Source organism: Juglans microcarpa x Juglans regia, chromosome 7S (assembly GCF_004785595.1).
Source record: "Juglans microcarpa x Juglans regia isolate MS1-56 chromosome 7S, Jm3101_v1.0, whole genome shotgun sequence".
NCBI lineage: Eukaryota > Viridiplantae > Streptophyta > Magnoliopsida > Fagales > Juglandaceae > Juglans > Juglans microcarpa x Juglans regia.
The window spans coordinates 19,227,849-19,248,636 of record NC_054607.1 but is presented as its reverse complement, the minus strand read 5'-3'; the positions used below and the strand labels follow the sequence as shown (position 1 = coordinate 19,248,636).

The 20,788-nt window shown below is 35.7% G+C and overlaps 1 protein-coding gene across 1 annotated transcript; it reads left to right on the top strand.

Moving 5' to 3' along the window:
- The first annotated feature begins 11,040 nt into the window (after positions 1 to 11,040).
- On the top strand, positions 11,041 to 11,481 carry LOC121240901 (S-protein homolog 3-like). Its single transcript, XM_041138422.1, has one exon. It carries the CDS (start codon positions 11,041 to 11,043, stop codon positions 11,479 to 11,481), a length of 441 nt encoding a protein of 146 aa, XP_040994356.1.
- Positions 11,482 to 20,788: the final 9,307 nt, after the last annotated feature.

Sequence of the window (20,788 nt, the reverse complement as noted above, 5' to 3'; positions counted from 1 at the left end):
GGGAGATGATGGTCCAAATGGAACGTGTTATGTCAATTCAGTAGGATCGCAGTGGGCGAGGAAAGAAAAAGAAATGATCAATATATCATTATCATTATCAGTATTAGAAACTTTTGTTGTCTATTTTTACAACTCTATAAAACAATATTAGTTGTTACATTAATGGTGTAATATGAAACAATTTGTATTCTTTTTAATTTTATGAAATTACTACTTCTGATTATAATGTTTGCACGTAAAGAACAAACGAACATTGATTCATGTTCAAATTAACAATTGAACAAAATGGTAGCGAATTCAAACAAAACATTCGAATGTAAGACACTACGTTCACACGTTTTAATGCACAAACAATCTAAACATTTGAATGATGAGAATTGATACGTTCGAACGACAAACTAACATCCGAGCGGTATAAATGATACATTCAAACTCTTCTCCTTTAACATCCGAATGTTACATTCAAATCTCATTGAGTTAACGTTCGAACGTAAATATCATTCGTGTGAAGCAAAAACAACGAACGTCAGTTTTTTTACATGCGAACGTTAATTAGTTGGGTTAACATTCAAATGTCGGTTTATACGTTCAAACATTACTTTCCACGACAATTTTTAACTGTCACAAAAAATATCACGTTCAAGCGTTGCATCTCACAGAAGACTTCCAACCGTTAGTTTTTTTTGTGATGGTTGAACAATAGACCGTCGTAATAAAGAAAATAAGCAAACTGTCACAAAAACTTTATTGTTCAACCATCACAAAAACCAAATTATGTTGTAGTGTGCTGAACTACAAAACCAAACAGTACCATGCATGATCTTTACTACTTTTGGAATAAGTCTTGGGATCAATCAGCTGACTTCCATCTCCAAAGCATTCGCAATTTTTCTCTTTTAGTATATGAAATAAATTAAGGACATATAAGGAGTTTTTACTCGTTGATATTGTTCTTCAAATAGTATGCACGATCTGACAGATCAAAGACAGATTGAGGTGCATATATACATGAAGAGTCTGATGGATATAAATAAATTCATGCAAACTCATAATAATTATGTGCTCTTTTGGTTTGAAGGAATAGGGCTTTTCTTGATCACTAGTACTTCGGATCAAACCTTCCACATCAGTTATGTTAATTAAGAAATAATTGGTGTTTTGACTTTTTTAAAATTGTAATGGATCCGATTATAAGTGGTGTATCAACCCATAGATTTGTATGTAGCCAAATTCTCATATGTATGATTGTCAAAAAATAGAAAATTGTAATGGAGCAAACCTGCACAAGGTTGGTATAAATTGAATTTCAACGGTAACACTTGGGCAATCCAGGATTGTCAGGAGTAGGTGGTATTATCATAGATGCTCATGGTAATGTGGTCCATGCTTGTGCTTCTCATCTTGGTAATGGATCGAATAATAAAGCAGAGCTTTTAGCTCTTTTGCTAGGACTTAGACGCTGCAAACAATTGAGAGTTGGCTCAGTGGAAATTGAAATGGACTCTCAGGTTGCGATCTCTTGGTTACTGCGAAAGAGATGTGGAATTTGGTATCTGGAAGACTTTTGGGAGGAGTTAATCTCACTCATAGATTCAATGCTTTGTATGGTGACGCATGTGTATAGGGAAGGGAATGCGGTTGCAGATTGGCTAGCAAAGAAAGGTGTGGAAGGTGATATATAGCCTCGAATGGTCTCAACTATGGGACATGCCTAGAGAGCTTTGTGGCCTTATTCAACTTGACAAAGTTGGTCTTCTTTCGCTACATACGTGTAAAGCGTCGGAGCATCATTGTTTTTTCTCTATTTTGGCCAGTTTTGGTTTTGTTTTTGGTTTTGGAATTGGTTTTAATGGTATTCCTCAGCCTAAAGTGAGGATTTTTTTTATAATAAACGTCAGGGCTCTGCCCACTGCTTTAAAAAAAAATCCTTATATATATCTTTACAAAAGCGCAGATTCTTACAAAATCCTCAATTAATCTTTTTTAGCAATTTTTCAATTGTTTATCTTGTATATGGTATCAAACAGCTCTCTTCTCTAGCAAGACTGTAAAATTTTTTCCTCAATCCTACAGCTTCCAACAGCTCAAACACTCCAGTATCAACACTCCCTTAAACTCTTCGACAGAACAACAACCCCTGGTATCTGTCAATGCCAGCACCCAACTTCCTTTGAAGCTTACCCCTACCAATTATCCTTCATGGCGAGCTCAGTTTGTCACCCTTCCCATTGGATATGATCTTATGGAATTCATTGATGGCACATCTCGTTGCCCGTCTCGCGGTGACCTCAATTCGCCACCATCAACTGCATACAAGTTATGGTACATGTAGGATCAACTCCTACTTCATGCCATATTTGCCTCAGTCTCTGAGACTGTGATGCCCTTAATTGCATCTGTGGCAACATCCCATGCAGCATGGGAGAGACTTCGACGCTTGTATGCCAACAAGTCTCGTACTCGAGTTATGCAGCTTAAGGAGGATCTCACGTTGATACAGCGTGGCAATCGATCTATTAGTGATTTCTTCAATCTGTGAAAATGCTTGCAAATGAAGTTGCAGTAATTGATGCACCCCTCTCGGCAGATGACATCACACTGTATGTTCTCAATGGATTAGGGACAGAATTCAAGGATATTGTGGTGACCATTAGAGCTCGAGAAAACCCTCTAAATTTTGAAGAACTTCATGATTTATTGGTTGCTCATGAAACCTGTCTCAAAAGAATGGACTCTGCTACTGCTAATCTAGTTGCAACAGCCAACTCCACTCAATGTTGCAGCAATCAAAGTAAATTTTACAATAGAAAACAACAAGGGAGAAATTTCATTGGTGACAAACGTTATTCCAAGTGAGACAAAGGAGGAAAGCCACCTATAACCTGTCAACTATATGCTGAACAAGGTCACACAGCCAAGCAATGTCCTGCATTCACCAAAGGCTCACCATCTGCAAACTATGAAACCAATGGAGATGCCTCGGACAAAAAGTGGCTGGTGGACTTAGCAGCATCCCACACAATAACCTTAGACTTATCAAATCTCTCTATTCATTCTGAATACGATGGAACTGATGAAGTGGTTATAGGGGATGGATCAGGTTTGCGTGTTACACATGTTGGATCCGTGCCAATTCCTTCCAAATCTTGCACGTTCAATTTAGAACCCGATACTCTACGTGTTCCTTCAATTCATAAAAGTCTTATTTCTGTGCATTCCTTTACAAAAGCTAACAATGTCTTTATTGAGTGTCACCCATTTGAATTCTTTGTGAAGGATCAGAGCACGGGAATGACACTCCTTCGAGGTAGATGTCAAGATGTTGTTTATCCACTTCCAATACGAATTGCTACAAGTTCATCTTGACCACTTGCTCTAGTAGGTGAACGTGTCTCACTCAACAATTGGCATCGGAGGCTAGGCCATCCAACTTCTACTATTGTGTCTCAAATTGTCAATCAAAATTCCTTAACTGTTTTAGCTAAGGATTATTCCTTGACAAACCTTTGTATCTCGTGCAAATGCAATAAAAGTCATCGTCTTCCTTTTAGAACCACTTCACTTATCAGCCATAATCCTTTACAATATATATATATATATATATACACTGATGTTTGGGGTTCTGCATCCTTTACTTCTGTGGATGGTTACAAATATTATGTAAATTAACCATTTCACAAAGTACATGTGGTTCTTCCCTCTTTGCAAAAAATCAGATGTGAGTTCTATTTTCCCTCACTTAAAAACAATGTTTGAAAACCAATTTCAGCACAAAATCAAAAAATTTTATTCAGACAATAGGGATGAGTTCCAAGCCTTGTGCTCCTTTCTTGCACAAAATGGCATAAGTTTTTATACCTCGGCACCTCACACTCCTCAACAAAATGGGACAAGTGAGCGTCGCCATCGCCATGTTGTGGAGATTGGTCTTACTCTACTCCGCCAAGCTTCTCTCCCTTTGTCTTACTGGTCACATGCTTTTCAAACTGTTGTTTACTTAGTAAACCGAATGCCAACCAAAATTCTTAAAAATCGAAGTCCATTTGAAGCATTATTTGGTTGAAAACCAAATTATCTAAAATTAAGAACATTTGGTTGTCAATGTTTCCCTTGGTTAAGACCATACAATCCAACCAAACTTCATCCCAGGTCTCGGGCATGTCTATTCATTGGATACAGCACCTCACAAAGTGCTTATCGGTGTCTTGATCTTGAATCCTCCAAAATATATCTCTCTAGACATGTTGAGTTTGATGAAAATGTCTTCCCATTTTGTGGCTCTGTTTCTAATCAATCCTTGCCAATTGTTCCACCTCCTAATGCAAGCACTCGGGCTAAACTATTGCATTTGGTGCTTGGAAAACCATCTAGCGCTCAACTGAGTCCTCAACTGAGTCATCACCTTCAATTCATTCAAGCTCCTTGCCTCCACCTGCTCCTGTCCAGCGCTCAAGAAATCATTCAATGACAACAAGGTCAATGAATAATATTTACAAGCCCAAATAACTTTATATGGTGTCCAAACATCCTCTATCGCAACCTATTGAACCCACATGTGTCATGCAGGCCATGAAAGATCCTCAATGGTGTCGAGCAATGTCAGAAGAATTCACGGAACCTATGAAACATGGAACTTGGGACCTTGTTCCAAAAACAGAAGCACAAAATTTGGTAGGATGCAAATGGATATTTCGAATAAAAAGAAATCCTAATGGCAGTATTCAACGCTATAAAGTACGATTGGTGGCTAAGGGCTTTCATCAGAGACTAGACTTGGATTATACAGAGACTTTTAGTCCTATAATCAAGCCGGTAACAGTTCGATCTATACTCACCATTGATGTGAGTCGCGGTTGGTCCTTACGGCAATTAGACATTAATAATGCTTTCCTCCAAGGTACTTTGCATGAAGATGTCTATATGATCCAACCACCAGGATTTGTGGATGCTAATTCTCCAATGCATGTATGCCGACTAAAGAAGTCTATCTATGGACTAAAATAGGCTCCACGAGCCTGGTACAAGGAGCTTCAACTTTATCTTCTAGAACTGGGTTTCACAAACTCACGAGCAGATCCTTCTTTATTCATATTTCAACAAAACACATTAATCATCTATTTACTTGTTTATGTAGATGATTTAATTATTACAGCAAGTGATAAAGCTGCTGTCAACAAAGTGATCAGTCAACTTGGAGCAAGATTTTCACTTAAGGATCTCGAACTTCTCCACTATTTTCTTGGTGTGGAAGTTATTCCGTGCAAACATGGATTATTTCTAACCCAAAAGAAATATATTCGTGACATCCTTGTCCAAAAAAAATGGATGGTGCTAAAGAAGTCCACACTCCGCTTGCTTCCAAAGATAAATTACAACTCAATGATAGATCCTCACCTGTTGATGCCATTGAATATCAAAGGGTGATTGGAGCTTTACAATACCTTGCACTTACAAGGCCAGATATAGCCTTTACTGTCAATAAGCTTGCTCAGTTTATGCATCAATGAAGTATAATTCATTGGCAAGCTACAAAACAACTACTCAGATTTCTCAAGCTTACTGTCCATCACGAAATTGTCATCAGACATACGGACAAGTTACATCTGCATGGCTATTCGGATGCAGATTGGGGTGGCAATAAAATTGATCGCACATTGATCTCTGCATATGTTATTTTTCTCAAATCAACACCTATATCGTGGTCCACTCGCAAACAACGTGCAGTTGCAAGGTCCTCCACAGAAGCGGAATATAGAGCCTTAGCCACTGCAGCATCGGAACTGGCCTGGATTACATCTCTGTTTAGTGAACTAAAGATCCCAATTCCAAACTCTCCAACAATTTTTTGTGATAACATTGGTGCAACACAACTAAGTCTCAATCCTGTTTTTCACTCACATATGAAGCATATTGTAATTGATTTACATTTTGTTCGAAATTTAGTTGCCAAAGGTGTATTGAATGTCTCACATGTTAGCACCGAAGATCAACTTGTTGACCTCCACACCAAGAGCTTATCACGCCAGCGTTTCCAGAAACTTTCATCCAAGATTGGTGTTGCAAATGGAACACATATCTTGAGGGGGCATATACAGATAATGGCTCAAAATAATATCAGATCATCACAGCTCATTGTCGTCGGTTACTTGCATGATTTTATGCCAAAATACTTTTATATATCTTTCCATTTATAGAGTAACGTAAACTGTAATAAATTGTATTTACATTCTTTCCTTTTTTATTTACATTTGTAATACTCTGTATATATACAGCAGTTACACATGAATACATGCGAATCAATTTTCATCAATTGTTTATCTTCTATAATATATTGATCACTTTCTTTTTATTAATATAGCTGATCATTGAGTAAGAATATAATAATATTATATCAATTAAGTAATTCAATAAGTACTGATCACGAGTGTAATATTTTCTGATCAAACTTAATTTGGTGGTATTTTCAAGGCCAGGGAATTAAGTAATTACCAATAATATTGAATTATATGTATATTACGCTATATATATACACATTACTATGATACAGATCTTTTACCAATCATGCATGAATCTAATATGGAATTTTGTATACTACTACAGTAATATTCCATATGAGTTTGTGTACGTGGATGCAGCTTGCAGCCTTAGAAATTATAAAACCCATGCATATCATGAAAACCTTGAGCTTGCAAACAAATTATCAACATGATCATGATGATGAGATCATCAAAAGTAGTTTATCTGCTTCTGATGCTGCTGCAGCTTGTGTTCTTTGTAACTACATTTGATATGGTTGCAGGACGTAACAAGGTGCATGTGAGAATCTCTAATGAATTGGATGTGGGTATTGATCTTAAACTTAATTGCAAATCTGGGGATAACGATCTTGGCGAGCATCTACTGCACTACAACAATAGCTACTACGAATTCAGCTTTAGACCTGCCGTTTTGGGGGGAACACTGTTCCATTGCAGTTTTCAGTGGAATGTTGATGACTGTCCTGCAGTGCATCGGTTTGACATCTACGACGCTCGTAGAGACAGTGTTCATTGCAGTGAGTGTTATTGGAAAGTTCATCTAAATGGTCCATGTATGCTAAACTATGATGATCATAATCATTACGATCTTTGCTATAACTGGAAATATTGATCATGAGTACTATGATGATCACGATCGATCCATTAATGGCGGTTAATTCCCAAGATCATGATCACATGCATGGTTTTTCCCCCTTTTTTTTTTCTCCTTATAAATAAAACATGCAATAAAGGTCAGACTCGCATGCAGTAGTACTATCTGTCTGCTTTTGATAATTCTAAGACTATATATATATATAGATGATATGAGCAATTATGCAATACATTGTACTCGATCTTATTTTTTTCATTGATCGTTTGAGTCCTCATATAAGCTAGCTACATGCTTATTCTTGAGGAACTGATTAAGCAAAATTTAAATAAAATGGGTTCACTGTGTCAAGTCCATATTATATATATATATATATATATATATATATATATATATGAACATGCACAAACAATTGATACTAATTATAAGTAGTCATATGATTTGATTTTCTACTAAAATTTTTTGTCCATGTTTGCAATTATTGAAAAATCCACATTTAATATTTCCAAAAGGGAACAAGAAGTTAAGATAAATTATATATCTACCTAGAGGCCATCAGGAGAGAGAAAAAAAAAAAAGAAAAAAAATGTTATAGTCTAAGGCTTTTATGTGCACGTACCACTTACATGGCATAATTTAATTTGTAAGATTCAAATTTTAAAATTTAACTTCAAATTAAAACATGTTATATAGATGGTGTGTGGTGCAAAAAACTTTAGAATAAAATTATTCTGACAAAAAAGAAATGGATGAAGACCTCTCTTCTATATTTTGAGAGAAACCGTCACTTACATTAAATAACAATTAAAAAGACAAAATTTGTTTCAATACATCCAAAGATTTGTCGACCTCCCCCCTTTTTCCATCACCTTAATCCGTTACTTTCTCCAAATAAATTTGTTAATTAGTGCGAAGCTCGTTAGCGTGAAAATTATTAAGTACTCATGAATTAGTATATATGGATCATGATGTGATCATACTTCCATGCATCCAATCAAACGATAACATGCGATTAAAATTGCATGTTTGCATTAATATTACTTTTCAATGAATACTACGAGAAAAACTCTTATGTGCTGCCAGTTATATATATGTTATGAAAATGATTATTTTCTATTAGAATGAGTTTATTCTCACTGCAATTAGTTATTCTTCTTGCATATCATCAATCACAAATACTCGTTTTTCTTATAATGGACATAACGTCATATGATAGGATGAGTAGCGCACACAGCTTGTCCGTACTCAAATACTCTAAGACTATCTAATAACTATTGCCGCTAGTAGTAGCAAACCAGAGCATTTTATCTGCTTGTTTGCAAGGACTTAGGCCATGTTTGGACGCTTATATGAGATGAGATCCTCTCACAATCTAATTATCTCAAAAGCTATCATAATTTTTTAATTTTCAAACATTACTCAAATACAGAATATTTTTTATTTTAAATCTTCAACTTTTTCATCTAATTATTACAACTTTTCTAAACTTTCAAACAAAATATAAAAAACAATAAATTTTTTTTAAATGGATAATGCGCTAATCAAATTTACTCTCTTACGCGGCATTCGTGACGTGCTAACTGATAAATAATAGAAAAATCTACTTCTTTTCATTAGCTTAACTTTTAGGATAAGTGATGATTTCCACATAGTATCAAAGTAGCTAGGGGTCTTGAGTTCAAATCTTGACTCTATACTCTACCTCATTTAATTAAATATTCCACGCGTGTATTGAGTCAAACAGTCACCCATTGAAATGGAGTTTGGCCCACACATGAGGGAGAGTATTAAGATATAAAATAAATAATAAAATCTACTTATTTTCATTAATTTAAATTTTTGAGACAAGCGGTGATTTCCACACTGACGTGGTGCAAGTTTTTATTCTTTTTTTCTCAAACATCTAGACTTTGAAACCCAATACCCATAAAAATTCATTCCCTGCTTTTAGGTGTGTTCAATCCGGTACGTAATTGGTCCGATCTAGAACCGGTTCAAAATATGTCCGATCTGGAACCGGCCCGTTACCAGTTTTCATATTTTGAAAATCGGTTTGAACTTCATCCGACCGGTATATATATATATATATATTTAATTTTTATATTATATCTAAAATATTATATATATATATATATACTATTTTTTATATTATATTATATATTTTATATGTTAAATTGTTAATTAATATAATATAAAATTTTAATCTTAAACATGAACATTAATAAAAAAATAAAATATCCAAGCGGATAACTTTGAGGGTGCAAAAACATGGGGCTAAATATCATTAATTTTCAAAGCAGCTTATACCATGTAATTAACCACCCTACAACACTAGTACTCTTGCGCCCAATATACTTTGTTTCGTATAATTTCTTTTTCCTGATAATCGGAGTATCGAGTCATACATATTTCGAAAGTACGTAATTAATAATTAATTTTCTGAATATATATATATATATATATAAATAATATTGAACCTAGTAGCTAGCCTGACCTATTGCTGGTTCAACTTATAATTGAGTAAACAATTGCGACGAACGTTCGGCGCAGTAGAATTAACCGCTAGGAAATATTAATGCATGTATTAATATTTGTGATTTTATGGGTTATTTGCGACGATTATTGGCACCGAAAATTAAAAGACGGTTTTTATTGTAGTGTGTAATGCATGTATCATTAAAATTTGACTAAAGTCACATGCTTTTACTCGTTGATATTGTTCTTCAAACAATATGCACGATCTGACAGATCAAAGATGTATATATTGTGTTGCATACAAGAGTAGTCAGAGTACTGAATATAAATTGCAAACTCATAATAATTATATATGTGCTCTTGTGGTTTGAAGGATTAGGGCTTTTCTTGATCATGAGTACTCATATGTGGTTATTGTTTTCTCATTTTATTTCAGCCTCATTATAATTTTCAAGTCACTTAAAAGAGCTAGCTAGTAATTTGTTTGTTTGAAATATTGAGAAACATGTAATTGGTGGTTGGCCATGCTTGTCTTAACTATTAGTTCACTTTCTTGGGTGTTCACAAGGGCACATGATCTATATATATTTTTGGTCCTCTTTCAAAATACAGAAAATCTATTTATAAGCCTCATTTTTTACAAATCCAATACATTGTAGATGTGGAAACCTTCCACATTAGTTATGTTAATAAGAAATAATTAGTGTTTTGATTTTTTTAAAAAAATTATAATAATAGGTCCCATTGTAAGTGGTGTCACCGACTTGTATATAGCAAAACTCTCATATATATGTATGTTTGTCAAAATATAGAAAAATTTCTTTAATTAATCCTTATATGTCTTTACAAAAGTGCAGATTCTTATAATTGAACTCTTTTAATTTCTTTTCTCCTCTTCAAAAGAAGGCTTATATATAATCAGCTCTCCCATATATGTTAAATTAATGTTAAATGTCCAGGATGAATAACTAGAAACCTAAATCGAGATTTAATTTAAATATCTAGACATATATATATTGATTACTTTCTTTTTATTAATATAGCTCATTTAGTAAGAATATTCAAATATTATCTCAATTAAGTAATTCAATAAATACTGAGTAATATTTTCTGATCATTCAAGGCCAGCTAGGGAATTAATTAAGTAATTACCAATAATATTGAATTATATGTATATTTTATACACACACACACACACACACACACACACACACACACACACATTAATATAATACAGATCTTTTACCAACCATGCATGTGAATCTGATATGGAGTTTTGTGTACTACATGATTCCATTCATGTGTGCGTGGATATTATATGCTTGCACGCATGCTGCCTTAGATCAAATTATAAAACCCATGCATGCATGTTAAGAAGTTGAGATATTCTAAGTTTCGCCACCATATCAAAACCTTGCCTGCAAACAAATTATCAACATGATCATGATGAGATCAAAAGTTCATGATGATGTTCTGCTTCTGATGCTGCTGCAGCTTGTGTTCTTTGTAACTACATTTGATATGGTTGCAGGATATGACCGAGTGCATGTGAGAATCTCTAATGAATTGGATTTGGGTATTGATCTTAAACTTCATTGCAAATCTCGGGATAACGATCTTGGCGAGCATCTACTACACTACAACAATAGCTACTACGAATTCAGCTTTAGGCCGAGATATTTTGGGAGCACACTGTTCTATTGCAGTTTTAGGTGGAATACCGATGGGTGTTCTAAACTGTATTGGTTCGACATCTACGACTATCATAGAGACGGAACTCGTTGCAGTGAATGTTATTGGAAAGCTCTTCTAACTGGTCCATGCATGCTAAACCCAGATGATAATCAGCATGATCTTTGCTATAGCTGGAATTATTGACGATCGATGATCAGATTGATGGCGATTCCGATCGAAGATCATGATATATCACATGGTTTTCCTTTTCTTCTCCTTATAAAAACACAATAAAAGACAGATCGATCACTCGTACGCAGTATTTGTCTGCTTTTGTTTTTAAGACTATCATATATGAGTAGTCATGCAATAATATTAATATATTAATACTCAATCTTATTCTTGTCATTGATGATGTTTTGAGTCGTCATAAGCTTATTCTTGAGGAATTGATTAAGCCAAATTTAAATAAAATGGGATCATTGTGTCAAGTCCATATATCGTGAACATGCACAAATTAAACAATTGATAAATTAGTAGTCATATGATTTGATATTCTACTAATTAAAATTTTTTTTCCATGTTTGCAATTATTGAAAAGTCCTTATTGAGCCATCCACTTTAGCATCCAAGAACTCCAGCACAGCTGCTGCCTCCAGAAGAACAACCACGTCAACTGCTCCGCTGGACACTCCTCAACGAATATCTTCTGGAATCACCTAGAATAGGCTGGTGCCTACCCTCTGGGTATGGCTGCTGTACTGCCATAGCAATACATGATTATACATTGTATTATGGCCGACAACTTGTAACCAGCTCTGTAAATATACTCTGCTATTTGTAATGCACAGCATGTACTCGATTATATTCCTTAGAGAAGTTGTTAGGTTTTTAAATACTATAAATACTCTGTAAATATACTCTGCTATTTGTAATGCACAGCATGTACTCGATTATATTCCTTAGAGAAGTTGTTAGGTTTTTAAATACTATAAATACTCAAGTTTGTACACAGAGCAATACATTCTAGAAATATAGAAAAGGTTTTTCCTTCTATCAATTTGCATTTCCTCTTCTTAACATGGTATCAGAGAGCCAATAGCGACTAACGTCTTTTTTTTTTTTACCTGGTCCTCTTTCCTTTCATTTTCTTTTTCTTCTTCCTCTCCTTCCATGGCTTCCGATAGCTCCTCCTCTGATAAAGATCTTCTTCATCCTTCTACCTTCCAACTCCCCAGCAACTTCTCCACATAGTTTCCGTAAAACTAACTTCTGATAACTACCTATTGTGGCGTGCCCAAATCATTCCCTATCTCCATGGCCAAGAACTATATCACTTCATCGATGGTTCCACACCTCCTCCCCCACCTATTCTTCCCGCAGTATCACCGTCTCCAACTGGATCTTCACTTCCTCAACCAAATCCAGCTTACCTTCAATGGCGTCGCACTGATCAAATGCTTCTCAGTGCCTTACTTTCATCTCTCACATAACCAATCTTGGCTCAAGCTATTACCTCTCGGACATCCCGTGAACTCTGGCTCACCCTCGACACCATGTTCACTTCACAATCTCAAGCCAAAATCTTCCAAATTCGTCATCAACTCACTAATCTGAGAAAAGGCTCCCTATCAGTAACCGACTATTACAGAAAAGTTCGGCCCCTCTCAAACACAATGACTGCTGCCGGTGAACCACTTCGAGACTCTGAGGTAGTCTCATATCTGCTCAATGGCCTCACCTCTGATTTTGATACTTTCGTCACTTCAGTGACAACTCGTGCCACTCCTATAAGCTCCTCTGAGCTATTCAATCTACTTCTCACTTTTGAAAGCCGAGTATCACTTACCCCCATACAACATGGCCTCCTCCCAACACCATCTGCAAATCTTAACACCTCCTTCTCTTCTCAAAATGCATATCGTGGAAGCCGCAGCACTTATCGTGGTAATGGCCGAAACAATTATCGGGGTGGCCGTAACCGTGGAGGTCGCACCACTACATCTTCTCCCCTCTCTACTTCACAAACCAACAAACCCACATGCCAGGTCTGCAATAAAATGGGCCACGTAGCACTTCAGTGCTACCACAGATTTGACAAGGCATATCAGTTTGAGCCACCTCGATCTCTTTCGACAAACTACACTAGCTCACCACGGCTCTCCGACAGACACTAGTATCCTGACTCAGCCGCAACAAATCACATAATCTCGGACCTTCACAACCTCAACATTTCAAGTAAACCATATCTTGGGTCTGAACAAATTCAAGTTGGAAACGGTGCTGCTCTCCCGATCTCACATATTGGTGACTCTAAAATCTCTTCCTCAAACTCTGTTTTCTCACTTCAGAAATTACTTTGTGTTCCTCAAATCACCAAAAATTTAATCTCTGTACAAAAATTCTATCATGACAACTCTGTTTTCTTTGAGTTTTATGAATCTAATTTTCTTGTAAAGGACAAACAAACGGAAAGTTACTTCTCCAAGGCCCAACCCATAATGGTCTATACATGTTTCCTCCAGCTTCCTCATTACCTGCTCTTGCTGCTTTTATTGGAGAACGCACTACTCTTGCACAATGGCACTATCGGCTAGGACATCCCAATCTTCAGCTTGTCTCTCGCATATTGCGCACAAAATGCTTGCCTTTTGTTCCGTCTCAACACAAGTTTTTTTGTTCAAATTGTCCTCTAGCCAAGTGTAAACAACTATCTTTTCATTCCTCTAATACACGGTCCTTGAGACCTTTGCATTTAATTTTTGTGGATGTTTGGGGTCCATCCCCTCATATATCAAGGGACGGTTTTCGATATTACATTTCCTTTGTGGATGATTTTAGCCGCTTTACTTGGTTCTATCCCTTAGCTTCAAAGGGTGATTCCACATCCGTTTCACCATTTTTCAAAAATACATTGAGCACCTCTTCAGCACTAAAATAAAAAATATTCAAAGTGATTGGGGAGGGGAGTTTCGACCCCTGACCCGCGTGCTCCAATCTCAAGGGATATCCCATCGTCTCTCATGCCCTCACACTCACCAACAAAATGGTGTGGTTGAAAACACCGTCACATAGTTGAAACGGGCCTTGCCCTTTTAGCAACGGCCTCTCTTCCATATAAATTTTGGGCCAATGCCTTCCAAACCGCGGCCCATCTCATCAATTTTCTCCCTTCTCCATCTCTCAAAAACAAATCTCTCCATCTACTTCTCTACAAAAGAGAACCTGATTATTCTTTTCTCAAGGTTTTTGGCTCTGAATACTGGCCCAATCTTAGGCCCTACAATAATCACAAAATCAATCTTCGTTCCTTATCTTGTCTTTTTCTTGGTTATAGCCCCATTCACAAAGGGTACAAATGCCTTCACGTTGAATCTGACAGACAATACATCTCGCGTGATGTCATATTCAATGAAACTTCCTTCCCGTATGAAAAACTCAAGAAAACACCTACTACATTTTCCCAACCCAACTATACTCTACTTCCGATTTTACATATCAGCCCATCTATCACCAACACAATAACAGGCCCATCAACCTTACCCCCGAACCCATCGTCTCCTATCATATCCCAACAAATCTCCTCAAGCCCAACTTCTACGCCAAACACATCGTCTTCTTCACCCTCCTCCCCCTCGTCAACATCTCATCCCACGCTCACAGAAAACCCTCACCTTCTCATCCCTACTCCTTCAACCAGCCAGCCTCCCTCATCCTCAAATAATAATCAACCTATACCACCACCTCGATCACCCATTATAACCCGATCCAAAACAAACTCCTCCTGTCCCAAACTTTTTCGAGATGGCCAAATTCCATACCCCCCACCACGACAAGCCCTAACTTCATCTCTTGAAATTCCAGAGGAACCAAGCTCTTTTACCATGGCATCTTAGTTCTCTGAATGGCGAAATGTCATGACCACTGAATTCCAAGCTCTCATTCAAAACTGAACTTGGATATTGGTTCCCCCTCCCCTTTTTCTAACATTGTTGGTTGCAGGTGGATTTTTCGGACTAAGCATCATTCAGATGGCACCATTGAACGTCGCAAGGCGAGACTCGTCGCCAAGGGCTTTCATCAACAAGAGGGAATCGACTATTCTGAGACTTTCAGCCCCGTTGTTAAACCCACCACCATTCGGTTAGTGATTTCCCTTGCTGTTTCCCATAGTTGGCCTCTTAGACAACTAGATATTTCTAATGCCTTTCTCCATGGTGAATTGACCGAAACTGTCTACATGTCCCAACCTGTTGGTTTTGTTCACCCCGACCACCCACACTATGTCTGTCGCTTGCAAAAGGTCATCTATGGCCTTAAGCAAGCACCTCGTGCATGGTTTGCACAACTGAGCTCCAAACTCTGTGAATATGGTTTCATCCCATCCAAATCTGACCCCTCTGTTTTTGTCTACTCTTACCAGTCTGTTCTCATTTATGTGCTTGTATATGTAGATGAAATTATTGTCACAAGTTCTCATGATGCACAAATTGAACTACTGATCAAATTTCTTGCCTCTGTTTTTCCAACAAAAGACCTAGGAAAATTGTCCTACTTTCTTGGATTGGAAGTATCTTATTTATCCAATGGCATTCACCTGTCCCAACGAAAATACATCTGTGATCTCTTAGCTCGCACAAACATGTTGTCTGCCAATGGTATAACTTCTCCCATGACTGCCTCATCTCGTCTTTCCACTTCAGATACGCCCACCTTCACTGACCCAACCCTGTACAGAAGTATTGTAGGCAGTCTACAATACTTTTCCTTAACTTGACCAGACCTTGCTTTTGCCATAAACAAAATTGCACAGTTCATGCATAATCCAAAAATGCCCCATTGGCAAGCAGTTAAGAGACTACTTCGATACCTCAAACACACTCTGAATTTTGGTCTTCTATTTCAAAAATCCAACTCACTTCAGCTACAAACCTTCTCCGATGCGGATTGGGCTTGCTGCCCTGATGACCGCCGCTCTACCGGTGGTTTTTTGTATTTTTCTTGGTCCAAACTTAGTCTCCTAGAGTTCTCGAAAGCAACGAATTGTTGCTCGCTCAAGCACCGAGGCTGAGTATAAAGCTCTAGCTAATGCCACTACTGAATTACTTTGGGTTCAATCTCTTTTAAAAGAACTTTGCATTTTCCTTCCGAAACCCCCAACTCTTTGGTGTGACAACCTTGGTGCCACTTATCTCTCCATCAACCCTGTTCTTCACTCCCGTACTAAGCACATAGAAATCGACTTCCACTTTGTACGTGATAAAGTCGCTGCAAAAACACTTCAAGTTGCCTTCCTCCCCTCCAAAGATCAAATTGCTGACATTTTTACAAAACCAATTGTATCATCTCATTTTCACTTATTGCGAACAAGTCTCACAGTAGTTGACACACCGTTAGACTTGCGGGGGCATATTGAGCCATCCACTTCAGCATCCAAGAACTCCAGCACAGCTGCTGCCTCCAGAAGAACAACCATGTCAACTGCTTCGCTGGACACTCCTCAACGAATATCTTCTGGAATCACCTAGAATAGGCTGGTGCCTACCCTCTCGGTATGGCTGCTGTATTGCCACAACACTACATGATTATACACTATATTATGGCCGACAGCTTGTAACCAACTCTGTAAATATTCTCTGCTATTTGTAATGCACAGCATGTAATCGATTATATTCCTTAGAGAAGTTGTTAGGTTTTTAAATACTATAAATACTCAAGTCTGTACACAGAGCAATACATTCTGGAAATATAGAAAAGGTTTTTCCTTCTATCAGTTTGCATTTCCTCTTCTTAACAGTCCTCATTTAATATTTCCAAAAGAGAACAATAGATTAAGATAAATTATATATCTACCGAGAGATCAAAAGGAAAAAAAAAAGTCATTCTTATCGATCGTCATCCTTGTTGCAAATAGTTACGAAAAAGAGTCATTCGTAGTATAGTCATTCTTATCAATAATTAGAATCAGTCTGAGAATGATTATTTCCTATAAAGATGAATCTATTTTTACTACAAATAGTCATTCTTATTGCATATAATTATATTCTCATAATAGGATGAGAGCAGTGCATAAGCGTGCATACTCAAATAACTGTTGCCGCTAGTAGTAGCACACCAGAGCATTTTATTAGCTCTGTTGCAAGGACTTAGGCCATGTTTAGACACTTAGATATTGAGATATCATCTCATCTCAAAAGTTTTCATAATTTCATTCCCAAATACAAAATATTTTTCAATTTCAAATCTTCAACATTTTCATCTAATAATTACATAATCGTAATAACTTTTTCAAATTTCCAAACAAAACATAAAAATAATACAACTTTTTCAAATTTTAAAATAAAAATAATATTACAAAATTATAATTGAACATTATTTTAACTTTATAATATTTTTATTCAACTTTTTTTTTTCGTTTCTCAAAACTCCATAAAATATTTTAATTCAAACTAATTTACTACTATTTACAAAATTTTCGTATCATCTCATTACCCAAGCATGCCCTTAGTGTTATTAATTCCACAAGTGGTTTTGAAGCTCATGCTCATAAAGATTTCAATTTTCAATTATATATTAAATATGGACTATCTCTTTTAGAGCCTTCAAGATAAAGGATATTAAATGGGCCAAAACTTACGGCGAAAAAATGCAAATTATTATTATAAAAAAAATTCTATTATAAAGTCGGTGTGTAGAGCAGAACTAGTAAAGTCCTTAATTATATGACATAATTTGATTTGAAAAAAAAATTAAATTTGAATCTTAATTAAAAAAAAATTCAAATCTTATCATTTAAAAAATTTGAATGGTGTGCTCTGTACACATCGACTTGAAAATAGCATAGCTCTTATTATTATTATTATTATTATAATATCGAGCTTATGAAGATATATACATGCATGACTACTTCAAAAATCTAATCACCTCATAACAAATATATAATGAATAACTAAGCAAAATCTTAGATTTCCATATTCATTTCGATTTGCATTGTTTTAATTCTAAGACTTATAATGAGCACATTTATCTTGACAACTAATTAGTTCATATTTGACCTTATCAATTGCTAATTAAGCCATGAAAACTTAGTTAATATTTGTCTTATATATAGATTGCATTAAATGGCCCAATTTATAAATTGCATGAAACCTTATTAGTTGAAATCTTAATATTTTAATGCTTTCATGAATAAAAACGGAAGCCTAATTACTGTCGTACCATACATAAAGGAAAGTACTATACATGAATATTATTTAGAATAATTATCTTATTTCCGATTTTAATTTGATAAAATATGGAATCTGAGCTTTTGAAAAGACCCAAAAATAGGATCAAGTAATTATACTTTGCTTATACCATGTCAACCAGCAGCCTCATGCAGCAGTACTACTCTTGCACCCAATACTTTCTATATATGTTTTGTGTTATTTCTTTTTCCTAATTATCATGAGTACTCCAATATTGAACAAAACATGTTAGTAGTTTTGATGCAGCTTTTGTTGTTTACAACAATCATATTTGATCTGGTTGCAGGACAACGTACGTACTGCTCAAGATCACATGATGTACAAATGTTCAATGATTTGGTCAAGGACTTGGGAAATTTCAATCCATTGTAAGTGATCTACACATAATGATCTTGGCGTCCATGTAATATATGATCAGTGATCCAAAGGGTTTCTATGAGTACTTCGAACTCCACCCAAACTTTTGGGGAAGAACACTGTTCTAGGCCGTACTGCATGCATGCAATTTTCAGTGGCCTGGATTCCACTAGTTCGAAATTTATAACTTTTCCAGGGACCGTTATCTCTACAGTAATTGTATATATATATATATATATATATATATATATATATGCACGGAAGCTCAGACAGGATGGTCCTTGCATGCTGAACTATGAAACCAAACAGTATGATCTTTGCTATTTTGGAATAAGTCCTGAGATCAAACTTAATCTAGTTCCAAAACATTCGCAAATCTTCTAAATTAAGAATAGACAAGGAGTTTTTGTTGATCATATTGTTCTTCAAACAGTATATATGCTTGATCTGACTGACTAAAGACGGATTGAGGTGCATACAAGAGTCTGAGTACTGGATATAAATTCATCCAAACTCATCATAATTATGCACTGTTCTTTTGGTTTTAAGCTGTTTTTTCATTTTATTTCAGTCTCAATATAATTTTCAAGTCGCTTAAAGTAATTTGTTTGTTTGAAATATTGAGAAACGTGATTGGTGGATGGCCATGCATGTTTATAATGATCGAAATGATCACTCGCAAGAACAAAGCTGTTGTCTCTAATATTTTCTAATTTAATCTAACTCAGTTACTTTTATGTACTCTTTGTACACTTTACTGATGTGATTGGTCAAACCAGTTATTTTATATTAAAAAAAATGATGCAACCAATCACATTAGTGGAGTGCGCAAGTAGCTAGTATGCAAAAGTAATTGCAAATAGAGTTTTTGTTTTCTTAATTAATTACAAAGGGGAATTACCATGATTACTATATATATCCAGCATAATTCAAAACATGAGGGTGCAAAAGGTTATAAGTAGGGAACAATATCGTTCTCTAATTACATATCATATAAGAAGACTCCATGAAAAGGAAGCTTATTTTTTTGTGATGCAACATGTTGATTCAATTAAAAAAAAATAAAAAATAAAATAAAATAAACCAAGCACTATAATTTTGTATTTGGAGTTACTTCGGTTATTATGATCGACAAGGAACAAAAAGGACAAGAATTAATTGGTTCCGAAAAGGTCATCAAGCTCTAAGCAATTTACTCATCGGGAGGAAGAACAAGTACGGAAAGAGGCAATTCTAGGGGCACATTAATATCGCGTGAGCCTTATAACATCTAATATATATTAGAGTAATGCTATACATCACACTACTATCTTACTTTCATTCTACTATGTAAGATATGTTATATTTATCACCATTAGATAATAAATAATTATCTAATAAATGATCATTCAATGGTAATAAATGTGACACATCATGTATATTGGGATGAAAGTGAGATAGTGGTGTGATGTATAGAATTTTCCATATATATTAATATCGTGTGACTCGCAGCAAAACCGAATTGCTCAATTTCAACCGATTTAAATATTGTTGGAACTACTCATTTCAGGCGACTAAAGATTCACCGGAAATAGTCATCTACAATTTTTCATAAAATTTGTAAAAGGTTATTTCCAGCTCTTTTTATTCGCCACTAATAAGCAATAATTCGCCTCAAAAATATCTATTGTGGCGATTTTCCTATTCGTCACAACTAAAACACCGCTGCAGTTATAAATTTTATTTGTGACGATAGTAAATCACCGCAAAGGTAAAAAAAAGTAGCCACAAATATGTGAAAAGTAATTTCAACATCAACATTTCGTATACATTGCTTTGGATTTCAACAGCGAAACGAAAATCGCCGCAATTAAAAAATTTCTGCAAATAAGGATTAATTGTGGCGATTTTTTTTGTAGCAATTTTAA